Source organism: Sus scrofa, chromosome 4 (genome assembly GCF_054392235.1).
Source record: "Sus scrofa isolate SSC_HxYL_T2T_F1_AM1 chromosome 4, Sscrofa_HxYL_maternal_Yorkshire_Landrace_v2.0, whole genome shotgun sequence".
Taxonomy (NCBI): Eukaryota; Metazoa; Chordata; class Mammalia; order Artiodactyla; family Suidae; genus Sus; species Sus scrofa.
The window spans coordinates 18,854,786-18,868,928 of record NC_139386.1 but is presented as its reverse complement, the minus strand read 5'-3'; the positions used below and the strand labels follow the sequence as shown (position 1 = coordinate 18,868,928).

Here is a 14,143-nt window from a genome sequence, read left to right as displayed (position 1 = left end):
ATTTCTCTTCTGTGCAACAGAATAATCAAATTAATTGTGACTTGCTATTCTTGTCTTATGCTTTCATAGGTCTATAGAACTAGCTAGCTCTATGGGATTTTATAAGGACCTGGTGGAGCTCAAAGTCTTTCAAAGCTGAAATCACTTAATACAAATGAAATCTTCTAGTATATCAAATAAATGATGAATATGATGAAAACACACTCATGTTGATTGAGCAGAAGAGGGTAGCTTGTGTCCCCACCCTCTGGTGGTCCCTAAGCGAGCTTCAGGGAACACAGTTCTAATTCCCCTGCTCTCTAGCATAATCTGTTTACTTTATACACCAGAAAGCAGTCCCAGAGTGGTAAAGGAACTTACTTTGGGACACTTTGCAATTTCATAGCATTTTTCTTTGTGGTAATAATGGAAATAAAATCCTTGTGTACAGTAGGGGAACATTGATGCTTTCAGATCTTGATAGACTGTGCTAATTAGTTTAATATCTAGCTTTGACATATCTTTAAAAGCCCTTTTGTTTCTACTTTCCTTTGGAGAACTGTGGATTAGCTTATTGGAAAGAGAGAATATGACAGCTATGGGAGGCTCTTTTGTTTTCAGTTGTGGTAAGAGACTTTTAAGAATGTTTATTATATTGAGAAGTTATCGCCTCTTAATGTGTGGTATTTCAGGCTAAGAAACATACTACCATCTGCTTCATGGAACATACTTTTATATGTTCCATACACTCCAGAATTTATAAGGCTCTAGAAATGGCAAACTAAGAATACCTTGTATGGATAAGTGGATGTATGTAGAGGGATGCTCAGATGGATGAATGAACACTCAAGAAAGAGAAACACGCATTCAGGTGTATGAGCTTATGGCCCATATCACTTTAGTAGTATTGTTATTCTTTAATTTTATACATAAAATCTCTGACATTTAGTAGGCATTCAGTGAAAGGCAGCTATTATTATTGAAGGATGTCAACAACACTTTTTCATCTCGCTTTTTCTAAACCTCTAGTACTTGCTTAAAACTTGATTATTTGTAGAAATATATTTCTTCTCGCTCTTTCATCTATCTGCATTTCACCTCTCTAGCCAGAGTATAAATCCCTTGAAATAGAAAGCATGTTATGGTCTTTATTTGCAATCACCTTCTTCTACCCTACATCACAGTATCTAATATATTCATATGAATAGACTAAGTTCTCAAAAAATACTCAATAGAAATTAAACAGAAAGTCGTCTATTTGAATTGCATCATTTTTTAATTACTCAAATGAATTTATCACATCTGTAGTTGTATAATGATCATAACAATCTGATTTCACAGGCATCATGTCTTTTCAAAAAGGTTTCATATATATCATATTCCACGTATGGTATTGACAACAGTCCACTAATATATATCATGCTAATTAGAATTTATTTTACAACTACAGTTTTATCATTACAGTTACAATAATTGTGTTTCAAATTGCACTGTATATAGTAATTTTACTCAAATAATGACCAATTAAATACTAAAAATTTATTTCTGAAAGCAAAAATGACCATAGATTTCAGGCCTACCGGTAATAAATCTTTCCTATTGAACATGAAAGAAAAGCAATTAAACAGAGCACCCTCTATGGTAACTTCCACCCAGTAAAGGACAAAGGGGAATTTATAGAAGTCAGTAATTAAAGAGTTCTTTGTAAGGCTAGTAGGAAAAAAGTTGTGGCTTTTGTTAGAATCCAGAAGTCTACAAAGGATTACTAAATAGATTTTCAGTCTACCCACTTATTGAGGAATTTGATTATGTTGAAATGGATGCTATTAGATTAGATCTCAAGAATGTGATTGAAAACTCACTTGCTCTTTTGGGTTATTACTTGTTTCAATACAAAGCAAGAGAGAAGCTGCTGTCTTCAACTTCCAATTTAGAAATCACAGATGGTGAAAATAATCTTGATATTCATAGGTACTTTAATACCCAGCAAAAGGGAATGAATGCATAATGTACATGTTTGGGGTTATTCTCGGAGGAGTAATTATCGTATAAGAAAGATGTGTGGTGTATAGTTCAGCATTCCCTGGAAAATTTAGCAGTGATTCCAAAAAATGCCAGGTGATGGAAAACCTCTGAATTTTCAGTCTAAAAAGACTATGGTCTATTAAAAGCAAAGTTGAGTAGAGGAGAGATTAATGGATTTAGGGATACAGTAACTGCTGTATTGAAATCACTTATATCTGCAATAAAAACAACTTAAATTCAGAAATGCAAAATTTTACAACCAGCAAAAATCCCAAGTGGGGCAAATTAATAAGCAGGCTTAACTTAGCTGTCAAAACACCCGTGAGAATTAATTTAGTAACTATGCTTCTCCTTTCCAATCTTCTTTCTCCTAAGTTTCTTCTACTTTTTTTTTTTTTTTTTTTGATAGCCAATGACATAATGCTGGTCAGAGATGATTCTAGAAAAATTTTGAAATTCTGGCATCAGTCCTGTTCCTTAGTATCTTTTTTCCACCTTTTCAAATCTAACACTTTGATGATTATCTAGTTGACATTTGTTTAGCCCTTTGTTGTGTAAATAAAGACAGATACAAGTTATGTTACGGAGTTATCAGTAATTTTATTCAGTGAGTTAAACCTTTCACTAGGGATCAACAGTAAACTAGTTAATGATCCTATAGAAACAAATGTTTTTAAATAGCAAGAAAATGATTGTTTTCACATGAATTGTACTTTTAATCCCTAAAATGATGATAGAGGCTAATATTTATTGCATGCCTTCTATAGACTAGGCAGTGTGTACCTTTCTGAGATTATTTTATTCAGTCCTCCTAGGAAGAGATACTTATATTATCCCCATTTTAGACAAGCAGAAACTGAGACTTGAAGAAATTAAGGATGGACCCCCTTTCAAAAGTGAAGAAAGTGAGTTATTAGACTCTGTTTGAACTGAGTATGGTTGCCTGCTTTCCATTCTGAGCTCTCTTCCACTGGGTCATACTGATTTTTTAAAATTTTTCTTTAAATTTATTAAGGTACAGTTGATTTACAATGTTATGCCAGTTTCTTCTGTACACCAAAGTGACCAGAAGAATATATATATATATATATATATATATATATATATATATATATATTCTCACACACACACACACATATATACATTCCCTTTCTTATATTATCTTACATCATGGTCTATCCCAAGAGACTAGATATAGTTTCCTGTGCTATATGATTGGACCTCATTGCTTATGCATTCTAAATGGAAGTTTGTATCTACTAACGCCAAACTCCCAGTCCCTGCCTTTGTCAACCACAAGTCTGTTCTCCATTTGGGTCAGACCGATTATGGCAGAAACTAAGGCAGAGGAGGGAATCTGGTCTGTAACAGTGACCGTGTGCCCTGCCTACACACTGGCAAGTTCAAATACTCACCATTATTTGAATTATAACCTTGAAATCAACATGACCAAAATGTTCCCCCCAAACGTGTCTACCCCTCAACATTCTAATTACTGCCAAGTACAACAGCTGTTGCTCCTGATTGAATTAGTGCCGTCATAATTTCCCATATATTCAGTAAGTGGACTGAGAGCAAGTAAAAACACCATGTTCAATAGCTGACAAGTGGTAAACATTTAGTAAGTCTTAGTTTCGAGGTGAAGTCAGTAAAAGGTACACCCTAAGTTAAAAGCAGAAGTTGGTCTAGGTCCCTAGGCCTCTTTCTCTTGTGTTTTGGGGCAGTGTAGAGCTCTTCTAGATATTTGTGTAAGTTCAAGTACAGGTTAACTTCAAATTATAAGCTTGAAAATGTTATGACAGAAAAATTCAGAAAATGGGAGTTCCCGTTGTGGCTCCATGGTTAATGAATCTGACTGGGAACCATGAGGTTGCGGGTTTGACCCCTGGTCTCGCTCCATGGGTTAAGGATCTGGCGTTGCCGTGAGCTATGGTGTAGGTTGCAGTCACGGCTGGGATCCCAAGTTGCTGTGGCTGTGGTGTAGGCCGGTGGCTACAGCTACAGCTCCGATTAGACCCCTAGCCTGGAAACTTCCATATGCTGTAGGCACAGCCCTAAAAAGACAAAAAGACAAAAAACAAACAAACAAACAAACAAAAAAAGACTAGAAAAATTCAAAAAATGAAATCTGGTCTCAGGCGGAAGGTTGAGCCAGGGGTACATTTTAATTCCCATTCACAGATCACAGTGACTCAACTGCCAGGAAATACTTTAATCTTATTTTCATGCTAACATTTGAACCCCAAATGACTTGGCTTTTGTGCTCCACCCAGACAAAAATGTCCAGTAATGAAAAATGAGCATTTGTAATTGTCTAAGTATTCCCTTGAAAGAGGTTATAAAAAGTGAAAGTGGGAGGGTTTCTTTTTTTTTTTTTTTGCACACAGATATATTTTTTCATAATGTTCAGTTAGTTACAAAGGAAAAAAAGTTGCAGAAGTTAAAAGGGGCTGACTCTTGCCTTAGTTGCTTGAAGTATGATTTATTTAGAGCCACATCATCTTGCATTTTTAGACACTCAAATATAAGATCTTTGGACATATCTCTGTAATGTTTCCTCCATAATTTGTATAAATGTGTGTGTAATTGCTTCTGGAATGAAAGCCAGATTTTACAAAATCAATCCCCAGAAATGTCCCATGGAAAAGAAGTCGCCTAAATAAAGGCTGAGGAATCTAAACTATTACGGATGCAAAACAATTATGAATAAATTTGTTGTATTCTCACAAAAAAGGCTGCTGACTTCATCTAACTTGAAAAAGAAAAGACAGCCCACAAGCATTCTTTAAATGATAGTGTTAGTCTCTTTCAGCACTTAGTAGGTATTCAGTCTCTTGAATAAATAAAATGGACTTGTAAGCGCTCAATAGGGCAGAAGAAGTCTAGTCAGATTTTGTATGGAGACATTCTACTGTTATAGGTGATTGGGTGGTGAATGTTTGAAAAATTTCAGGAAAGGCTGGTGTGTCCTGGGACTAGTGAAAGGGCTTTGTTTTAAGTAAATCTTTCCATTCACTAAAATGTTCTTACACTGAGGGCTCTATTCAGAAGTGGAACGTTTCTTAATGGATGAATGACTTAGAGAATAACTGAATCTATCTAATGCTGTCATAATAGGATCCTTTAATAAACATCCCCAGACAAATAGCACGGTAAAGTCAGGCTGGTGTATCTACATTTTAAACATTAGAACCAAGTTCTTTCACTGACAAATAAACCACAAGAAAATGAGTGTACTGTTCAAGTTCTAACCAGAATTCAGCTTTCATCATGTTGTTAAATTACTTAGGCTTTTTCATCCCAGGTCCTAATTTAGAGAAGGGGGTTGATACTACTATTATCATACCTCATAGTAGTGATTTGTAGATTAAATATCAGCAAATTCCCTGGGATAGTGCTTGGCACACAGTAAGTTTTTCTACAGATGATTGCTACTATTGTTATTTGCTAAGATTCTTCTCAGCCAAGGCCTTAAATCGATCTGATTATTGTGGACACTTAACTTCTGCTATATTTCTGCCCTCAATACTGCCTCACTTTCATTTTGATTCTAGTTTTGGCCTCTGTATTATATACTTCTACATTTTGAAGATCAATAATAAAAGGGCTTTTGTACATGTTACATGAAAATAGTATTTATTATTTATAACTGTATTCCAGGAACTGTTCTAAATATTTCCCTTTATGAGCTCATTTTATTGTTATGGCTGCTATTATTAGACTAATTAATAGCTACTATTATTATACTAATTTTGTGGATGAGGAAAGTTGAGACTCCGACACACTAAATAATTTGTTTAAAATGACGTAGCTTGTGAGTGGATTATACCCAGGCAGTCCAGCTCCATGGCCTCCTAACCCTATGCTCCTTGAAATATTTTTGTTGCTATTGCTGTTCATGAAAATCAGCAGTCATGTTCTTTAAAAATGCTTTCATTTTAAAAACCTAATTTTTTGGAGTTCCCGTCGTGGCGCAGTGGTTAACGAATCTGACTAGGAACCATGAGGTTGCAGGTTCGATCCCTGGCCTCCCTCAGTGGGTTAAGGATCCGGCGATGCCATGAGCTGTGGGGTAGGTCGCAGACGTGGCTCAGATCCCGCATTGCTGTGGTTCTGGCATAGGCCGGTGGCTATAGCTCTGATTCGACCCCTAGCCTGGGAACCTCCATATGCCATGGGAGCGGCTAGAAAAGGCAAAAAGACAAAAAAAAAAAAAAAAGAAAGAAAGAAAGAAAGAAATTAAATAAATAAATAAATAAAAACCTGATTTTTTCATGATCATAATTTTGTTGTAGGGTCTCCCTGAGCAGACGTGGATATCATACCCTTTGGGAACTTTTTTTTTTTTCAATATGAAACAAAAGACTAGTGAGCCATGCACATATTTCTTCAAGCAACACAATGGTTATATATAAAACCAGAAAAGTACAATGTCTTGATTTATGGATCTGCTTTCAAATTTTAAGGGTTATTTTTATTAATCTTGCAAAACTCGCTTGGGGAGGGATGTTTGCAGTCACGTGCAGTTCTTCCTGGGTATAGTAAGGGAATGGCTGACTGCGTTTTCCTTACTGTTAGATAGGGCAGGGTTTCTTGTGATGCTAGTGCAATGTGAGTCACCTCGTTCAGTCATAATATCTACATGGGGAGTTCCCATCGTGGCGCAGTTGTTAACGAATCTGACTAGGAACCATGAGGTTGCAGGTTCGATCCCTGCCCTTGCTCAGTGGGTTAATGATCTGGCGTTGCCGTGAGCTGTGGTGTAGGTCGCAGACGCGGCTCGGATCCTGCGTTGCTGTGGCTCTGGCGTAGGCTGGCAGCTACAGCTCTGATTCGACCCCTAGCCTGGGAACCTCCATATGCCACAGGAGCGGCCCAAGAAATGGCAAAAAGACAAAAAATAATAATAATAATATCTACATGGCTATTCTCATTTCATCCAGGGGACCCTTGACAGGGTTGAGAGAAAATAAGGCACCAAGAGTTTCTAGCTCCTGCTGAAAATACCACTTGCTGAAGGCAAGTTACAGATTTAAACTGAAAAGAATTTCATCCTTCTCCTAGCTCTATAATTGATGACACTTTTTTTTTTCTTAAATTGAAGTATAGTTGACTTGTAACATAGTATTAGTGTCAGGTGTATAGCAAAGTCATTCAGTTATATGTAGATAGATAGATAGGTCTATTCTTTTTTAGATTCTGTTCCATTATGGGTTACTACAAAAAAATTATAGTTCTCTGTGCTATAAAGAGGTGCTTGATGTTTATCTGTTTTATATTCAGTAGTGTGCATCTGTTATTCCCAAACTCCTGATGACACTTTTAATATTTGAAAAAACAGGAAGAAATACAGTATTAGAAATGACTGGTCATGAAGCTGGTATGAGTCCTTAGTATTATTGTAAAGATGTCTCTAAACATTTCAGAATATACATTAAGTTGTTGCCAACATAAGTGTCTAAATCTTTATGATGTGGAGTCCCCAGCTGACTCAGCAGATTAAGGATCTGGTGTGGTCACTGCTGTGGCTCTGGTTATTGCAGTGCTGTGGGTTTGATCCCTGGCCTGGGGACTTCCACATGCTGTGGGTGTGGCCAAAGGAAAAAAATATAAAAATGAATAAATATTTATGGCAGGATCAATGGCTTAAACAAAAATAGACTTCGCACAGATTCTCAGCAATACTCTATGTGATCCTTGATGACACCTACCACATTCTAAACAGTATTTATATGTCTGTCTCTTACTCTTTGTAAATTCTTTGAAGGCAGGATCTGGTTTTGTTTCTTTTCATATCCTAAAGGTCCACATGTATCTGGCTTGCAGTATACACTAAAGAAAAAGTTGCCAAGTGTACATATGAATAATGGAAATCAGTATTAATTCAACAAGCCTTCAGGCATACCTACTATGCGCCACATTTATGATAAGGGGCACAAAGATGCATAAATGGTTCTATGTCTTTGGACAAGCTCCCAGTAAGAAGAAGAAGATATAAATAATGATACTATATGGTGGGAGATATGCTGTAAAAGACATATGGAGCGTTGTGGGGTTACAGAGGTAAACTGTTATGGGTAGGACAGGGAGATTTCAACAGAGGTGCTAAGTTTTTAGGTGTAAAGATGGGAGGGGGAAGTTTTGATAAATAAGGGAGTTTGAATGGTTGGATGGAGTAATTCCTGACAAAAACCTTACATCACCGTGTGTTTGAGGAACAAAATTAGCTTGACATTGTTGGAATAACTTTTTTATTTACCCACTGTAATACTATGTTATAAATGTATTGGCATTCTGTTATGTCATATATACTATGAAATCATTATAATTACAAACACAATGTGTCTATAGATCTTTTTATTGAATGACAATTCTCTCTTGAAATTGCAGTTCCAGTTACAAATGTTTGATATTGTTTGTTCCACCTCATGGGCCAATAAAGACAAATGCTGTGAACTTCCTGGCCTGGTAAGAATACTTCCTTTATTATTTGGTCTGTTCTTCCATGAAATTTTCGAAAGTTATATTTAATTTTCCCAGAAAATGAAATGTTTCACAAACACGAAGGTAGAGGTAATTCATTGTGGTGATGATGAAAATTAGAAAAACATTAAGGAGGTGTGTCTGGAATCAACAGGACACACTGACCTTCGCAGAGGGACCTGCACAAGCTCCATGGAGTGCCGTCTACACAGAGTCCAGGTGTTCCCAAACTTCCTGGTTCACAAAGTCTTCAGTGTCACAATAATTTTTTTCATGGCACCTGTGAGCCATGTATGAGATCATTAGGTCTGAACATCTTCATAAGTCTTTATATCCTAACAACCCAGGAAGAAAAAAGTAATATATATACATCAAAAATTTTAAATAACATACTTCTTTTATTTTTAAATAACCCTAACTACTTATAATGGGATGTGGATATCTACTGAGAATGCACAATTTCTCATATCTTAGACTCTAATCTGACATCACCAGCCTCACTTCTTCTTCCATATTGATTTTTTCCCCCTGGTATTTGCTATCCTTCATAGCGACTGCTGAAACATCGGATTTGCAAATATATGACATCACCAAAAAATAGTGTTTCAAAATCTAGTGTTGAAACTGTGCATTACCTTGAGCTAGTCGTTCATACCAAGTCGGAGGGGTGCTTCATATAACTATTTCTCTTGATTTTTTTAAACACCCAGTGTGCCCTTGTGAATTTGCTGTGGTGCCCCAGGCCATTTTCCCACACAGTTTGGGAATCAGTCATTATCTATATAACCTATGCAATGATGCTAGAAAAACAAACCTCTTCTCATTATTAATACCAAGTGTAATTCATAGGGATTATACCTGTATACATATAAACAGATTCATATCTAAAGGATCTTTATGACCTGTGAGCTGAAATGTTGCCTCTGTTATGGCCAAAGAGGCGTCATGTCTTAAGAATTCCACCTGGAAAGTGGGCACAAGGAAGACCTCATCAAGTCTAAAAGATTTGCTTTTGTAAGATCTGACACCAGATCCCCTCTGTTGTAGGCAGTAAATCCACCGTGACTAAGCTTGAAAAGGAAGCCACTTACTCTTTCTTTCATCAAAACTGTTTCCATTAAACTCTGGGGAGGAATAGAACCAGAGACCCTGTGATGCTTCAAGGCAAGGGAAGGGGAAACACTCAGAATCCTACACTTCGTCAAGCAAAATGGGATCACCATGTCCCCTGGGACAGACTTTCCTTTTTATTTCTGTCACTAAAAGTGGTAAATTCCATGGTAGAAAGACATGGATGGAGACACAATCAACAGCAATGGCAGAACCTTTACTGAGGGCATCTCGGTCACAGGAGGGCTGCAGTCAGCTGAATTTGGGGGCTCTTTCAGGATACTTTTTGTATTTCACTCCTGCTGCCCAAGATATCAGGCCAGATACCTTAGCCCGGCTTTTGCCTGTAACTTTTGACGGTTGTCCAGCCTTTAGAGAAAAGCATACAAAGGCTCTTTGCTCTAATTTGCAGGGGGGTGGGGTAGGGGGTTCTGTTGTGAATATTGCAGAGACTGAGATTATTTTCAACTTGATCATTTAATTATCATCTGTGCTCTTTTCAGCTCCAACTTTGCTTTTCCCCCAAAGTACTAAAAAATGAAGCTCACAGTCTCTCTATCCAAAGGGACTGATGAACCCTTTGAAGTTCCTGGTTTTTTATCCCAGGACCGACTCCTCTTTGGCTGCTATTCCAAATGAGATATTCACAAATCATGCAAAAGCTCTTAGCAGGTGCTTTGTCTTCCTCTACATTCCGGTAACTCATTCAGATACATTCAGCGGGACAGTCATAATCTATTTTGTCATGTCACCGGGCAGCACAGTTTTCCAAGAGGAAATGACCTCCTATCCCAAAGCTTTAGATGGAGACTGTGATTTTTCCCTTATTTTCAGCCAGAGAATGTGAGCCGTAGGTAAGATTGTTGCAGGGAACTGATGATATGTTTAAGCATTGGTTTTTGTTTATCTGTTTTTGGTGAAGATGCAGTTGTTTTGATGGACTCTTCCAACAAGTTTTCTTTGATCCTTTGAAATGGAAAAATGTTGTAACCCAAAGAAAGTTTTCAGGACCTTTAGTTCGTAGAGTCCTACTTCTCCAACCAAATTAAACAGTACCCAGATTTTTTTTTTCTACCCACTTCTGCTTTGCTTGTTTCATCTGGATTCCTATCCTGGTTTCATCAGCATCCTTTGATAATGATGATGATCAGTGTCTCACTAGACACCCATTCATTGTTTCTTTAAAGAAAAGATTTTGTGGGCAGAAGAGAATATTCTCTGCCTTTCCAGACTAATGATTGCCTAAGAATTGTTTTAAGTATCCTGAAGTCTGTATCAAGTCCCTAAAGCCATGGTTTTTTTTTTTTTTTTTTTTTGGTTTTGGTTTTTTGTTATGGTTTTTTTTGGCCTGCAGAATTCCCAGGCCAGGGAAATTCCCATGCCACATCAGTGACCCGAGCCACAGTAGAGATAACACTGGATTCTTAACCCGCTGAGCCATGTGTATAGACCATCTTATTAACAGTTATGCTATTTCTTTTTCTTCTCAGAGAGATGAGGAGACCTGTCCAGAGCTTCCACATTCCTGCTCCTGTTCTGAAATCAATAAAGGAGCTTTGGGACCAGCAGGCCCACCAGTAAGTCTTGCCTAGTTTGGGCTTAAATGTTCTTTAATAATGTTTACAGCTATCACTTGTTGCCTGAATAATATGTGCCCACCACACTTGCTCACGTAATCCCATGAGTAACCTGAAGGACAGAGAGGTCAAGTCACTTCTCTGAAGAACACAGTTAGAAGGAGCTGCTCTTCAAATCTAGGTCTCCGTGGCTCCTATAAATGATGCCCTTAACTACTGTGCCATACTGTGTCTCCTGGTGCTGTATGTTCAGAATCTTCCCTTTGAAGTGCTGTGGTTTATTGGCAGTGCGGATGTTTCAGACACTGGCCCTGTGCTTGTCCTCAGAAGGTTTGTGTATATGCTCTCTACCAACTCTGTATCAACATTGATCTATGAAAGGAGGGTTTCAGCATCACTGGGGAAAATCCTCTATGTGAGCGTGAAGTTGTCCATACTGACTGGAAATTCCTACAGAAAACAGAAGAGAGAGAAAGAGAGAGAGAGAGGAAGGAGGAAAGAAGGGAGAGAGGGAACGAGAGAGAGAGAAAGAAAACATTTTTTAAATAAACATTATATGTATATATAGATTCATATATGTATGTATGATCAATGTTAAAAATAAACACAACCTTTTTTTATGTGGTCAAATACTACATAATTCTGCATGAACATGAAGGTGGTGTTTGTTGTTAATTTGCAAAATCATCCTATTTTACATCGTGTTCCACTCAAAGAAGACATTTAAAATTCTTAGCACAGATGGTAGCTAAGTTTCTCTGCAAATAGGTCTTTTAAAGTTATTTAAATTTTTTATACAATTTTGAAGCTTACTTTCCATTTATATTTAAGTATGGACTATATTCCCCATGATGTATAATACAACCTTGAGCCTGTCTTACACCCTTTAGGGAAGAAAACAATTTTAAAAATATAAGATGTATATAATGGCACTCTCTGGATCTTTGATTTACCGTGATGAATCTTTTATAATGTCTCTCTCTCTCTCTCTCTCTCTCTTTTTTTTTTTTTTTTTTTTTTTTGTTCTTTTCAGGGCCACACCTGCAGCATATGGAAGTTCCCAAGCCAGGGTTCGAATTAGAGCTATAGCTATCGGCCACAGCCACAGCCATGGCAATGTGGGATCCAAGCCGAGTCTGCCACCTATATCTCAGCTAACGATAACACCAGATCCTTAACGCACTGAGCAAGGCCTGGGATCGAACCCACATCCTTATGGATACTAATTGGGATTGTTACTGCTGAGCCACAACAGGAACTCCCAATATGTCTCAATACTTATGTTTAACCTTCTAACTGAGCGATCAGTGTTCCTTGAAGTTATATATGATATAGCTGGTCGGTGATTAGGAAATGGCAAACATATCAAGGCAGAAACACAAAGAAAATAGGGAGAATGATGCATGAGCAAATAAAGAAATCTGGACCTCACAGGAGAAATATTCAGACATGGACCAGTGCTTGCCATTGGCGGCCAGGTCCAGTCAGCATCCTCTGGGGAAGAACACTCACTGAAGCTGGCTTGCAGCATCAAAGTTTTCTCTAGGTTGGCCCCACCAAAATAATTTTTCTTCACTTGAGTACCACACTTCCTGAACTGAACAAAAAGGAAGAGAACCTGCTAAATATATCTGGAATATATCCCAGCAGTGTCTCCTTTATCTCTGGCACATAGAACATTCTTTCAAGCTCTGGTCATAGAACCCAAGTACTCTTTTTTTCTTAAACAAAGAATCTCTATCCCAAAGAAGCAAATGTGGAGTGAAGAGTAAAAGCATTCAATTTAAGTCATAAGACTAGGTAAGCTAGGGAACCACTATGAAGGAACCTCCACTTCCTCATGTCTACACGGCACTCCTCCCTTTAATGGGTATTGTGAAGAATACACACGATAATATGTATGGACGTATTTTGTACCTTCTCACTCTTTAATCAGACGTAAGGAGTTGTATTTAAGCTGGGAATTAAAAACAGATTTATTTTCAACTCTGTACAACTTGCTTTCTTTACCCAAAAGTATGGCTTTGAACTTGATCAAGGTTAATGCACATTGTTTAGTTTATGCGTTGCACCTTCTGAAAGGTATTCCAAGATACAAACTAGGGTTTATCGACCCATCACTGTGGAGTATTCCCCTACCATGGAATCCTTACAGTGACCGTCCTTTGTATGTCTCTTTGCAAGCTGGAGTTAAGTGCTTCTTGCAGGAACACTTAGAATCAGACTTGTTGGAGAATAAGGAAGGTGCATTTTCAACTTCATGGAGAAAAACCCAAATGGCTCTTCAAGGTGATTGTTGCAATAGCTTCTCCCCCACACTCTGAATGAAAGGTCAGGTTGCCCTGAATCTCAACCAGGGCTGTTGATGTTGCCAAATGTGAGAGCTTTCGCTTATCTGATGCCTGTAAAAATCTATGTCATTGTTCTTTAAAATAGGACTTTCTCTCCCTGCTAGTGAGGTTGGGCTATTTTTCATTTGTCTCTGAACCATTTGGATTTCTTGCTATATAAATACCTGTTTATAAATGTTGCTGAGTTTTTGTTGTACAGTTTTTTCTCCCTGATTTGTAAGTGGTTTTATGTATTTTAGACACTAATCCTTTATTAATGATATGGTTCGAAAACATCTTTTCCAGATCTCTTGCTTGCTTGTTGTTTGAGGCAATTTATATTGTCTGGAAATTTTAATTCTGAAGTCAAATTTAATATTTCCGTGAGCCATCATCCTTTATATTTGTCTTTATCCCTTCTTTCAGCCATGATTTACTTAGCAGTGTTTTTTTAAATTTCTAATCGTGTATGCAATTTTTATCTTTTTCTTATCAATGTATTCATTTATGGTATTTTATCACAGAAGAGAGTCTGCATAGTACCAATTCTTTGACATTTGTTGATTCTCTAACATCTGTTGTGTGGCCTTTTGTCAAGTTTTACAGATGTTCCATGTATGCTTTAGCTGAATAGTCTCT

General features: G+C 37.4%; 1 protein-coding gene across 4 annotated transcripts in view; it reads left to right on the top strand.

Moving 5' to 3' along the window:
• Positions 1–14,143, top strand: part of COL14A1 (collagen type XIV alpha 1 chain) — a 237,272-nt gene that overhangs the window by 148,728 nt on the left and 74,401 nt on the right. For all 4 annotated transcript variants that reach the window (NM_001445065.1, XM_005662880.4, XM_021090550.2 and 1 more), the window contains 2 exon segments: positions 8,395–8,472; positions 11,088–11,174. In NM_001445065.1, coding sequence (NP_001431994.1) covers positions 8,395–8,472; positions 11,088–11,174 — 165 coding nt within the window.